Genomic DNA, 13,667 nt, shown 5'->3' with positions numbered 1-13,667 from the left:
TAAATTTAGTCTACATGGTAACGCATTCTTCGATTTTCGAGATTTGATGAAGAGCTTATAAAGATATATAATTAGACAACATTATACTGTAAATAGATTAAAGCAATTTATCTTTTATACCTCCGAAAGAGGTAGCTATGTTGTTTACCTGGCGTGATTTAGTAACTGAACAGAAAGTAACTCAATATGTACGTTGCTACATAACTGTTCAAAACGAAACAATAAATTCAATGCAAAATTGATGAAAAAAATGAGATTGTGTAAAAATTATAAATCCCTCACAAATATGAAGTTTTTCATTCACCTTCGATGATTGCCGAACGGACTGCTTCTTGCATTTTTCTTTCGGCAGGTCATCATGAAAGTATTACCTAATTTGTACCTTCTTAGCTTTGAATATTCTGACTACTAATATAAATTATCTTAAATTTATTTTTACTTATAATCCCTAAAAAATTAATTAATTTAAAATAATCGTGAGACATAATAATTACAGCCCAAAAAGAAAACATTGTATGTTAACACTCTGTTTTACAAAATGCATGGTGATCATTTTGTTGGAACAAGTATTGTAAATGTCCAAACGTAAACGTTTTGAACAGAGAAATAATATTACTTGCATCTTAAAGTTTATTTAAGAAATATTCTGTGGGACCTTTATATTAAAGGCAGTTATTTATCAAGATATATTTAAGCTGAAATTTCAAGTAACCGTTATTACCCTCTTGTTCCGAAAATGTAAATTGGCAATTTAGTAGGCAAAATATATCATTTCTATAAAAAAGGTTGTCAAAACGCGTCAGATTATTAATCTTTCTTTTTGGAAATGTGTGATCAATCCCGTTCAGGTGTAAGGCGGTTTTTTGTTTTGTTTTGTTATTTGTGTTGTTGTTGTTTTGTTTTTCTTTGTTGTTGTTTTCATTTTTTTTACACTTATTTCTTACAAGTGTTGATTCTACAAAAGGATTCAATTGTATATAAGACAGCTTATATCTTCCTACAGAAACAACTAAATGAAACTCTGTATATTATCTAAGAAGCAGATATTCATTGATCGTAATCGTAGGTGAAAACCATAAAAATGCGCGACACAATTATAGTACCTTCAATTAAGTCAAAGCAAAACGAATAACATTATATCACTAAAGTTTTGTTGACAAGAAAATACTATCAAACAGAATATAAAATAGAATTCGAATGTTTGTCATTAACCGGTGTGAAGCAGAAGTTGGTTCCGTAATAATACCGTATAGGGAAACTTAAGACGTTAATACATTTTAAATTAAAGACAATAAACATTAAAATACTACCCTGTCAACAGTCATTTAACCGTTCAACTTATTTAAGGATATTTGATTATGAATTCTATCTAGATTCTAATTCTCGTGACAACATGTTACATAAAAATTATACAAGGATTTCGTTATCAATCTATTTGTACAAGTTGACATACATCTATTTCATAATGTAATATATATCCTTCATTCAAATGTCTGATATTATATCTTATTTCTACTAGTACGGCAATCAAGAAAAAGCGAAACATACAGCTTTCCCATTGAAAAACTATAATTAAAATAAAATTATCACTTTTAAATGATTATAATGGTTGTTTATGAGAATAAACTTCTACTTTTAAGACGACAAAAGTCATTTGCAAAAACAATATGTCTTGATTGATTCTAGATTTTCAACATCATTATTTTCCTCTGGGGCATAGCAACAAATTACAAGTATTGTTTGCAGGATATGAGTGTACACGTTTGATGATTGCAGAATTTTTTATTCTTTATTTTTAGTTTTCCTTGATGAGTTATTCTAGCCATCCTATAGAGTAATTGATAAATACACAAGACACTATCTATCAGAATAACATATTGTGTAATGCCGCATTTTTATTGAAATAAAGGACAGGTAAGTCAAAATCAACGTGTGACCACTGACCTATATTAATGTCCAAAGGTATTCAAACGTTATATTGTTTACGTGTCTTAAGTGTTCTGATTCTTTTTTATCAAACTTAAGATAAAAATTCGCAATATGCAATTAATCATTAAAATTGAATAGCGCTAGAAAAAAATCTAATCAATGAAGTCCCTCAAGACTGTTTTTATGATGCTTTTTTTAAGTCTTAATTATTTCATAATTATTTTCTTCTAGTCCGATTAATATATAATTGCATGGTATGCGTCTCCGACTCAATATACACCTTCATTGATGGCTCTTTATTGAACGGCTTTGCAATCGTAATTAGCATATAAGCAAACTTTTCTTCCTGGATACATAAATGGATACAGAAAACAAAATAAGGTGTTTTCTTTTTTCTTTTACAATTTGTCGTATTTACAAAATAGCATAAGCATAGATAATTTGTCATACACGTAACGATAGCGCGATGATTTAAACAATTATTTTCCTTTCCTATTTAATGTGTCCTTTGTTGCCAGATCGCTTTCAAATTTGATGTTTTAAACATCTCATACATATTAATGAAGATGGTTTGAAACTCTTTGTCATTTATCAATTAAATCCATTATCTATTGGCCATGAACTTTACAATATTTGATAATATCTGAAATTGCTTCTGGTGTTAACAATTAAATTGAATTCAAATTAAAACACATAAAATGTCTCAATCAAAACGGACGTAAACATTTTTGTAAATGCATTTGTTATAGATTTTGCCGTTAACTAGATCGTTTAACTTTGCTAACATAAACTAATTAATATATGAATGTGGTGTCGATTAAAGTCAATCCTCGTCAATAAACAATTAAACAGATGTCTATATACATGTATTTCTGACAAACATGGGTTCTACTTGATCAAAATCACACCTTATCGTATTCAAAAACATTTGAGTTTTGTCAGAAGAATACGCAAACAGCATTATTCCGACAAATTGGTTTCAATGTGTACAATATATCTTCAGAGGTATATCTTTTCACCCTTTAAGTTGTAAACAGAGTCAAAGGTTTCTATAAAATATAATGCAGCTTTGTAAAATGATATTCAAGGTATTTACATCATAAGATCGTCATGTAAACTTCAGAAGTTTCATATGCGTTGAATTATGTAAATATATGAGATAAATTCGTTTGACGGAAGTATGTTTATATCATAATGGTATATAACATTAATTCATTTTTCCTTGACCTGATTGTACCCGTTTCATATAAGAAGTTATCTTGGTGGCAAGGTCTAGTGTTATCTTATTATTCCTCTTTATGTAAATAAAGTATGACAATTTTACGACAAGAAATACCATAAAGACTGTTTATGGATTTGCTAGAAACAATTACTGATTTTATCATATACTGTTGTTGTTAGTATAACGTGATATTAGAATACAGAAAATAAACTAAACACTTAATTTGTGAAGTGCAATGTTAACAAGTACTTCTTGGTCAGCAATGAAAAAGAAGATTTTTAAAACAAAAATAGCATATCTGTACTGCTATGCAAACATTTCAGATTCCGGACTTCGGTATATTGTCATATTGTTTTACATGCTTTCTTAAAAGGTGAGATAAACATATTTTCGAAGAAACATTGGAACAAAAAAATCATCACGTAAACGGATGCGAAACTTTGATAAAAACAGTTTTTTTCATATTCATACATACATGTATTTTGATAACTCTTGCGCTTGAATAAAATTTGTTAAAGTTTTATTGGTATTTGATATGTTATAAACAAAGTGATTAGCAATTTTATTGAGTTTCAGCGAAATTCTTGCTTGTTATATCATCAATTTCACGCCGTATAAATTTTAAATCGGAAAAAAGAGAAATCTAGAAAGCAATGTGTCCGAATTAAAATAAAAGGTGTTGTCGTGATGTAAACACATTTTTCTCAGCTGTTTTTTTACTACAGTATATTCTGGTATAATTTAGTAAATATAAATATCATTTTCTATTTAATTTTGTTGCAGTTACAACACTTCAACTGAAAGCTCGCCTGATTGATGTGCACATAAAAACATAAAGTATTTTTTTGTAATGTAATTTGAATTTGTAAAACAGTTTTCTTTAAGTGATATTGAAAAACATACTTTCGTGGAACTTTTCTTGTGGAATATCTTAAATTCACATTTAACCAATATTACAGCTATTCATTTACTCATATGACGGCATGTCACTTTATGTTAACTAAAATTCTATTATTTGATTTATAAAATAAAGACTGTTTGATAATCCCATCTATGAAACAATGAATTTAGCAAACAATGGTGAAAATTTCAACAATTACTTGGCGCACGAGTATCTATTGAACTCCATGTGTTTACGGCATTTTTACAGTTTTGCAATTAATTGTTGAACTTTTAGCGTAAAGTGTTTTCCCGTTTTTATTTATAAAGTTACACGCACTGTTGTCAAGTTGTGTCTATGATTTGATCAACTGATTGTACACCGATTGCATTAAATGTATCAACTTTTAATGTAACCTTGCTTGCTTAATGGATAATGTAATAAATATGAGTAAATTCAAACGCCAGATTTTACTCGTTTAAGCTATTAAATTTTGCCAAAGGACATGATTTTTTCGTTTTACATTCGTAATGGTATTTGCTGTAAACTATGTCATTCAATGATTCAGAAAGCGTGTATTGTTTGTATTATAAATAATTTATTGTCAAACAAAAGTGGAAATGCATATCAGCCAAAGCAAAAGTGAGGTCGCCCGGCCGTGTCAGATTCAGAAAGTGTCTCGAAACCAGTCCTGACAAATATGACCCGTTTCTGTAATTTCAAATTTACCTGTACACAAACGCGCCAAATACAAAAAAAAGTTATTGAAAGATTTTAATATCGACTCTACTCTCCCTTTTTTCGGATGAGTAATTTTATACAACATCTGATATGCAAATTAGCAAATTACGATTCCTTCCGAAAACTAGCTACAGACATCGGATAAAGTCGGCCAGTATAAAAAGTACAAAAATAAATCCTGTTCAATCGGCTCTAAACTTGAACACAATGTGTTACAATTTAAAAAAAAAATCATATTGCTGACCAGTTCACTAGCATTTTTGGTTGAATATACAAGTACACTTATAAGCATCATTCAAACCCAGAGATTGACCGGTGACAAATGCGCTTAACAGCAACAATTTATCTTCGCTTTGTTTTCTTCAATACGCTTCATATTTATGCCAATGTTTTTAAGAATATTATGATAAAACAAAACCTTTCAGTATATAATTTGATGTTAGTACGACGTAGTGTGACGTCACAATGAACTTTAATATCTATGCTTTCCGTAAACAGGAAATAGAGTTATTAAAATATACTTTTAATGTTTCGTTCGTAATTTGACCCACTTACCTGATATATGACTATGCTTAACGTAACTTGGACAGGTGATGTACGTTCTTGTACCAGGCGTTGTATCTTGAAAGCACGTGAAACCGTCCCAAGTGCGTGGACAAAAGGTAGAAGCTGATGCATTCCTCCTAGGTGTACTCAACTTCTGTTCACAACAAGAAATCGCTTCATTGCAGCAGTCACTCCATCGTGTACAATCTCCCTCTGTCAGAGAGGCACATATCAACTTTCTTGACGTAACATTATTAACATCTGCTAAAACTGAGACATTCTGCAAGTGAATGTCATTAGCATTTGAAGACACTAAATTCCAAGGTTGTTGAGAATGCGGTTGAAAATTACCTCCAGAATGGAACAGATATTTGTAGCACATAGAACATGATAACAGCCGGAAAATGCTGACAGGAAGTTCCACAAACCGCCCTCGACATGTGGCAGACATTCTTGAATTTTGCGTATTGATCAACTTAGAAAACTAAAAAGCGTGTTGAAAATATCTTAACTAAAATGCAGATATTCAAAACGCTCGAAAACCTTCCATGATCCTATGAAATTAATATTAATAAATAATAAATAAATGGAGTAAAATAAAAACACATAAAAGTATAATGTCTTCTGTTTTACTTGTTTTATAACCTTTTTTGCTAAGTATAGAAAGTATAAACATGTCTGATTCATCGAATAAATGAAGTTTAAACTATATGTTTTGTAAAACTGTCGCACAGAGATATTCAATTTACAATTATACCTATCATTGTTTAAAGGTTTAAATACACAAATATTATCATTATCCACACGGTACCCATGAATTGTTGGAGTTTTTTTGTAGTTAATAATATAGTATAACATTAAATATTTATATATGCAACGGCACAACCTTTCAGGTATGCTTAGTTTGATTTAAAACTAAATAAAGATATAATTTCAGTGTCTCTTTTTGTACGTCGGAGTTTAATTGCTACACATTCGACCTTCCTCGGATATAGATACACTTGTGAATATTATTTTTATCTTTTATCCGTCAATAATTTAAATGAAAAAGGAATAGTTTTTAATATGTCTATCAAATATTTCGCACGAGGACGCTGAATCTGTATTCGCCTGTAATGTTAATCATGACGAACAAAAAAGATAAATAAGGTACATGTAAGTAGTTTTACCGCATTTATTTCAAAACACTGATTTTATTTTTACTCCTCTTGACTAAAAATATATCTGGTTCATTTGTACCATTGAGATGGATAGAGAAATATGTATTGCATAAATTAAAACGTACATATCAATCTTTAATTATACGTATTTAATATATTTGAAAGATGTTTAAAATTAGATACATTCTGTTTTTTACGACCGCATGTTTCACTTGTTTTAGATATGTTTTGATATGATCATATTTTTTAAATGTTTATTGGATGCGATTTCTTCAGTTAATTACAATGCATATATCATTGCTAAGTTGTGAGAAACGATATGGAAATATGATTTACAGATATATGATAACATTTTATTAATTCGTTTCTTTGTCCTGTTTCTATTTTCGGTTAAAACTTAATTTAGCGTGAATTCTTATCGTTTCTACTCTTTCTTAATAAGTACTCGATAAGTTTTATATTAATTTTAAATACAGCTTTATCCGCATGCGTTATAAACTGAGGGGTATCTCAGCTCTTCCTTTCACAGGAAAGCTGGAATGTCGCAATATGACCTAAACAAAGTCGGCATGACCGAAAAAAACGACATATAATCAATGTAAAAAAACAAAAACAAGAAACAACAATTTATTTTAATTATACAAAATTTTTTTTAATTGTTTACATGTTGTTCTTTACTATTTAAACTGTTGTGATTTGTAAGCATATGAAAAGATGACAATCATTCGGCAAATGCTACCAATTGTCATCATTGTAAACAGTTTTAATCTTACCATAAACTATAATCTGCTCAATTGTTTTTGTTGAAAAAGGCGAATAAGGCAACAAGAGCACCTTTCCTATCTCCTTTTATATATATCTCATATAAAATTTCAGTTTACATTAAACAAGGTCGGTGAACCTTTCCAACATGAGAACGATGATTTAGCTCATGTAAAACGGGTAGTTAGTTATATAGTATAATCCATGTGTAGCGACTTCCTCGTGATTTATATTTTTCTTTATTACAAGAGTTTTGTTTCAGTTTTTTTTTTCTCTGAGATATTTGAATAAAAAAAGAATTTGTCCAAAATGGAAGGTCCGTAATACAAAAGATATTAATAGTTTTGAGTATCAGATAGAACAATCTACGGAAGAACTATATATGGATGTTTATGTCATAAATATTGATCATAAAGTGGGTAATAAAATACTTTAAACATATATATTATTATTCATCATACTAGTATCACTTGATACTTTTCACTTAAGCAATATTTAATACCTAAATACCTAATATATGCGTGACTATTGTTTTCGTCAATATTTGAAATACTTATAGAAAATGTGCGTATTGTAGTTCAATCTACTTCAAAAAATAGTTCCTTACTTTAATAACTAAATATAAGATTAACTTAATAGTCACGTATCTGCAAGATCGTTAGAAATAAACCAACAATGCAAACAAACCTTTTTTATTGCATGACAATTATAAATCTTTCAAAAGTGTGAAGTTTTTTCATTTACCTTCAAGGAACGCTGAACTGACTGCTTCTTGCATTTTTCTTTCTAATTGCCGTGGATATAACGTTAAAAAGACAATGTTTCCTTACTTGCACCTTCTGAGTTTTAAATATTTTGGCTACATGTACTAGACTAAGTATAAAATCTATATCTTATTCTGGTATTTTCTTTTAACGTTTCTTTTCTATATAAGAAGAAAAATCGTTTAACAGATTATCATTAAGTTGAAGCATTATTTATTTACTAGTTTGTTCTAAAATTATGTATGTCATTGTTTGTTTTTAGACAGTTAATTTGATATAAAAGACTTCTCTCTCATAACTATTTAGGGATGAGAAAGCCCTTTATTTCCCTGTGCCTCTTTAACAATACTTAAATATTACTTTTGATAAAAACAAAGGTTTTCCTTATCAAATGCTTGACGTCAAATGTTTACTTATAAATATTGTCGATAATCATAAAATGTGAAGTTGAAGACATAAACTACATTTGAAGAATATAAAGGTTACAAATACCAAATTGTCAACAGTCATCAAACCTTTCAACTTTTTAAGGTTATTTGATTATAGATTGTATCTATATTGTAGCTCTCGTTATAAATCTCAGGTCAAATAACATGAAGAAATTGTGTGAATTATAACGTTAAAATACATGTTACATAAAAATTATACTAGGACTTCTAAATCAATCTATTGAAGTTGACACACATCTATTTCATAATGAAATATTTATCCTTCATTCAAAATGTCTCATGTTATATCTTATTTCAACTACGGAAATTAAGAAAAAGCTAAACATACAGATTTCCAAATGAAAAAATGATAATTAAAATACAATTGTCACGTTTAACTGATTATATGATTCTTCATACCATACATACTTTACTTCTACTTTTAGACGACAAAGAGCCTTTTCGAGATCAATACATGTATGTCTTGATTAATTGTAGACTTTCAACATCATTATTTTCCTCCGGGGCATAGCAACAATTTGCAAGTATTTCTTTTGCAGGATATGAGTGTACACCTTTGACGATTGGATAATTTTGATTCATTATTTTTAGTTTTCTTTGATTAGTCATTAAGACACTCTAGCAATCCTTAAGAGTAATTGATCAATACACAAGAAATTTTTTTATCAAAAAAAACACATGGTCAAAGGTCACAGTTTTACTGAAATACTAAATAAAGGGACAGGTAAGTCAAATTCAACGTTGCCACTGATCTACGTAAATTTCTAAATGTATTCAAACGTTATTTTGTTTACGTGTCTTAAAATTTCTTATGTTTTTTTCATATCAAAGATGAATAAAATTTGGCAATATGTCATTTAACATTGAAATTGAATACTTCTAGAAAAAAGGATTTCTAATCAATGAAGTTTGTTTTCATAATGCTTTTTATTTAAGTCTAAATTATTTCATTAATTATTTTTGTCTTACTGACTAAGAGTCAGGTACATATATAATTGCACTTTGTTTTGAAATCATACGAGTCCCCGAAGCAGTGTACACCTCATTGATGACTATGCATTGAAAGGCTTTGCTATCGTGTTAAGCTTATATGCAAGTCATTTTATGCTGGTCATATGAACGGATACACCAAACAAAAGTAAGTTGAATTTTTTAATCTTATATTTTTTTCGTTTTTACAAAATAGCTTGAAAACATAAAATTTGATGTTTCAAATCTCTGATTCATATTAATGAAGATAGTATGGAACTCTTTGTAATTTATCAATAAAATTTAAAAGTCCATTATCTATTGGTCATGAACTTTACAATTGCTTATGGTGTTAACAATTAAATTCTATTCAACTTAAACACATAAAAATTGTCTCAATCAAAACGTACGTAAACATTTTTGTACATACATTTTTAATAGATTGTGTCGTTAACTAGTTCGTTAAACTTTGCTTACATAAACTAATTAATATATAAATGTGGTGTCGATTAAAGTCAATCCTCTTAAATTACCAATAAGTACAAATGTAAGATGTTCTAAACATGTATTGTATTTGTATCAGGGAGAACAAAAATACCCGCGTACAAATAATAAATTGAATGACACACATGTATGTCTATATACATGTATTTCTTACAAACATGGGTTCTACATGATCAAAATCACACATTATCGTATTCAGAAACATTTGCGTTTTGTCAGAAGAACACGCAAACAGCATTATGGTTTCAATGTGTACAATATATCTCCAGATGTATATCTTTCTATCTTTTAAGTTGTTTCTATAAAAATGTTCACCCTTTAAGTGCTTTCTAAAAAATATAATGCAGCTTTGTAAAATGATATTCAAGCTATTAACATCATAACATCGTCATGTAATCTAAAAAAGTTTCATATGCGTTTAAATTATGTAAATATATAAGATAAATTCGTTTGACGGAAGTATGTTTATATTATTATGGTATTTAACATTAATTCATTTTTCCTCAACCTGATTTGTACCCGTATCATATAAGAAGTTATCTTGGTGACAAGGTCTTGTGTTATCTTATTATTCCTCTTTTTGTAAATAAAGTATGACAATTTTACGACAAGAAATACCATAAAGATTCCTTATGGATTTGCTAGAAACCATTACTGATTTTATCATAAACTGTTGTTGTTAGTATAACGTGATATTAGAATACAGAAAAATAAACTAAACACTTAATTTGTGTAGTGCAATGTAAACAAGTACTTAATTGTTAGCAATGAAAAAGACGATTTTTATACAAAAATAGCATATCTTAACTGCTATGCAAATATTCCAGATTCTGGACTTCGGTATATTGTCATATTGGTTTACATGCTTTCGTAGAAGGTGAGATAAACACATATTTTCGAAGAAACATTGATACGAAAAAAACATCAAGTATACGAATGCGAAACTTAGTAAAAGCATTTTTTTCATATTCATACATTTCAATAAATCTTGCGCTTGAATAAAATTTGTTCAAGTTTAATTGGTATTTAATATGTTTTAAACAAAGCGCTCAGCAATATAATTGAGTTTCAGCGAAACTCTTGCTTGTTATATCATCAATTTCACGCAGTATAAATTTCTAATCGGAAAAAAAGAGAAACCAAGAGAGCAATTTGTCCGAACTAAAATAAAGGTGTTTGTCGTGATGTTAACACATTTTTCTCAGCTGTTTTTTACTACAGTATATTCTGGTATAATTTAGTAAATATCAATATCATTTTCTATTTAATTTTGTTGCGGTTACAACACTTCAACTGATAGCTTGCCTGATTGATGCACACATAAAAACATAAAGTATTTGTTTGTAATGTAATTTGAATTTGTAAAACAGTTTTCTTTAAGTAATATTGAAAAAATACTTTTGCAGACATTTCTTGTGAAATATCTTAAATTCACATTTAACTAAAATTACAGCTATTCATATTACTCATTTGACAGCGTGTCACTTTACTAAAATTCTATTATTTGCATTTATAAAATAAAGACTTTTTGATATGCCATCTATGAAACAATGACATTAGCAAACAATGAATAACGTTTCAACAAGCGCTTGACGCACGAGAATCATTGAATTTTATGTGTTTACGGCATTTTTACAGTTTTGCAATTAATTGTTGAACTATTAGCGTAAAGTGTTATCCTTTTCTTATTTATAAAACTAAACATAAAACCAAACGCACAGTTATCAAGTTTTGTCAACGATTTGATCAACTGATTGTACACCGATTGCATTTTAATGTATCGACTTTTAAATGTAACATAGCTTGCTTAATGGACAATGTTATCAATATGAGAATATTTAAAAGCCAGAGTTTATTCGTTTAAGCTATTAAATTTTGTCAAAGGACATGACTTTTTCCTTTTTCATTCGAAATGGTATTTGCTGTTAACAATGTCAATTTAATTTTAATTAATAATTAAACAAATATGGAGTCAAATCTATTACTTTGCATTATAAATCATTAAATGTCATGAGATTCATTCAAACAAAATATAATTGCATATCAGCCAAAGCAAAAGTGAGGTTGCCCGGCCGTTTCAGATTCAGAACGTGTCTCGAAACAAACGCTGAAAAATATGACCTGATTCTGTAATTTCCGATTTACCGGTACACAAATGCGCCAAATACGAAATACCCGGTAGTTATTAAAAGATATCTCTGTAAGATTTAATATCGACTCTGCTCTCCCTTCTCACCGGATGAGTAATTTTATACAACATTTGATATGCAAAATCAGCAAATTACGATTCCTTCCGAAAACTAGCTACAGGCATTGGATAACGTCGGCCAGTATAAAAAAGCACAAAAATAAATCCTGTCCTATCGGCTTTGAACTTGTGCACACTTTGTTACAATTTAATTTTTTTTATATTGCTGACCAGTTGACCAGTATTATTGCTTGAATATACGAGTACACTTATATGCATCATTCAAACCCAGTGATTAATGAGCTAATCAGCAACAATTTATCTTAGATTTTTTTCTTCAATACCCTTCATATTTATGCCGATATTTTTGAGAATACTATGACCAAACAAAACCTATGTGTTGATATAATATGATAACTGAGCTAATATAATATTCAAGTATATAACTTGATGTTAAAATTGTGACGTCACAATGAAATTTAATATCTACTGAGTATGCTTTCCGTAAACAGGAAATAGGGTTATTGTAAAATGCTTATAATGTATCGTACGTTATTTGACCCACATACCTGATGTATGACTATGCTTAACGTAACTTGGGCAGGTGACGTACGTTCTTGTGCCAGGCGTTGTATCTTGAAAACACGTGAAACCGTCCCAAGTGCGTGGACAAGACGAGGAATCGGACACCTTCCTCCTAGGTGTACTAAGTTGCTGTTCACAACAAGAAATTGCTTCCTTGCAGCAGTCACTCCATCGTGTACAATCTTCCTCTGTCAGAGAGGCACATATCAACTTTCTTGACGTCACATTATTAACATCTGCTAAAACTGAGATATTCTGCAAGTGAATGTCATTAGCATTTGAAGACACTAAATTCCAAGGTTGTTGAGAATGCGGTTGAAAATTACCTCCAGAATGGAACAGATATTTGTAGCACATAGAACATGATAACAGCCGGAAAATGCTGACAGGAAGTTCCAAAAACCGTCCTCGACATGTGGCAGACATTCTTAAATTGTGCGTATTAATTAACTAAGAAAATTAATTTGTGTGTTGAAAAAATATTCCTATTTTAACTAAACCCCAGATATCCAAAACGCCCGAAAACCTTAAAGAGTCCTGGAGTAAAATAAAAGTACATATTAAGAGTTTAATGATTTCTGTTTAACTTGTTTTTGTAACCTCTTTTTACTTAGTTTAGAAACCTATACATGTCCAAGTTATCGAATAAATGAAGTTTAAACTATATGTTTTGTAAAGCTGTCGCTTTTAGAAGTCCGCACCGCATAGAAATATCCATTTTTACAACTTTAACTATCATTGTTTAAAGGTTTAAATACATAAATTCTATCCACTTCCATACTGTACGGAGTTTTTTTTGTAATTGGTAATGTAGTATTAAATATTAATATATGCAACAGCACAACCTTTTAAGGTATGCTTAGTTTGATTTAAAACTAAATAAAGATACAGTTTCAGTATCTCTCTTTGTACGTCGGAGTTTAATTGCTACCGTGTATAATAAGCACGCTCGACCGTCCTCCGAAATA

At 29.5% G+C, this 13,667-nt stretch overlaps 1 protein-coding gene across 2 annotated transcripts in view; it reads right to left on the bottom strand.

Moving 5' to 3' along the window:
* Positions 1-13,197, bottom strand: part of LOC132723536 (calcitonin gene-related peptide type 1 receptor-like) — a 131,845-nt gene extending 118,648 nt beyond the window's left edge. The window contains exon 1 of one of the 2 annotated variants that reach the window (XM_060708274.1): positions 12,684-13,197. In XM_060708274.1, coding sequence (XP_060564257.1) covers positions 12,684-13,125 — 442 coding nt within the window. In that variant the 5' untranslated portion in view covers positions 13,126-13,197. Of the gene's footprint in view, positions 1-5,327; positions 5,781-12,683 lie in introns of those variants that run through there. The other variant, XM_060708276.1, reaches the window with a different exon arrangement.
* Between the last annotated feature and the right edge of the window lie 470 nt (positions 13,198-13,667).

Source organism: Ruditapes philippinarum, unplaced genomic scaffold, assembly GCF_026571515.1.
Source record: "Ruditapes philippinarum isolate M1 unplaced genomic scaffold, ASM2657151v2 ctg127_1_1_1_1, whole genome shotgun sequence".
Classification (NCBI taxonomy): domain Eukaryota; kingdom Metazoa; phylum Mollusca; class Bivalvia; order Venerida; family Veneridae; genus Ruditapes; species Ruditapes philippinarum.
Note: the sequence above shows the minus strand (reverse complement) of the source record. Positions and strands in the feature narration are given on the sequence as shown.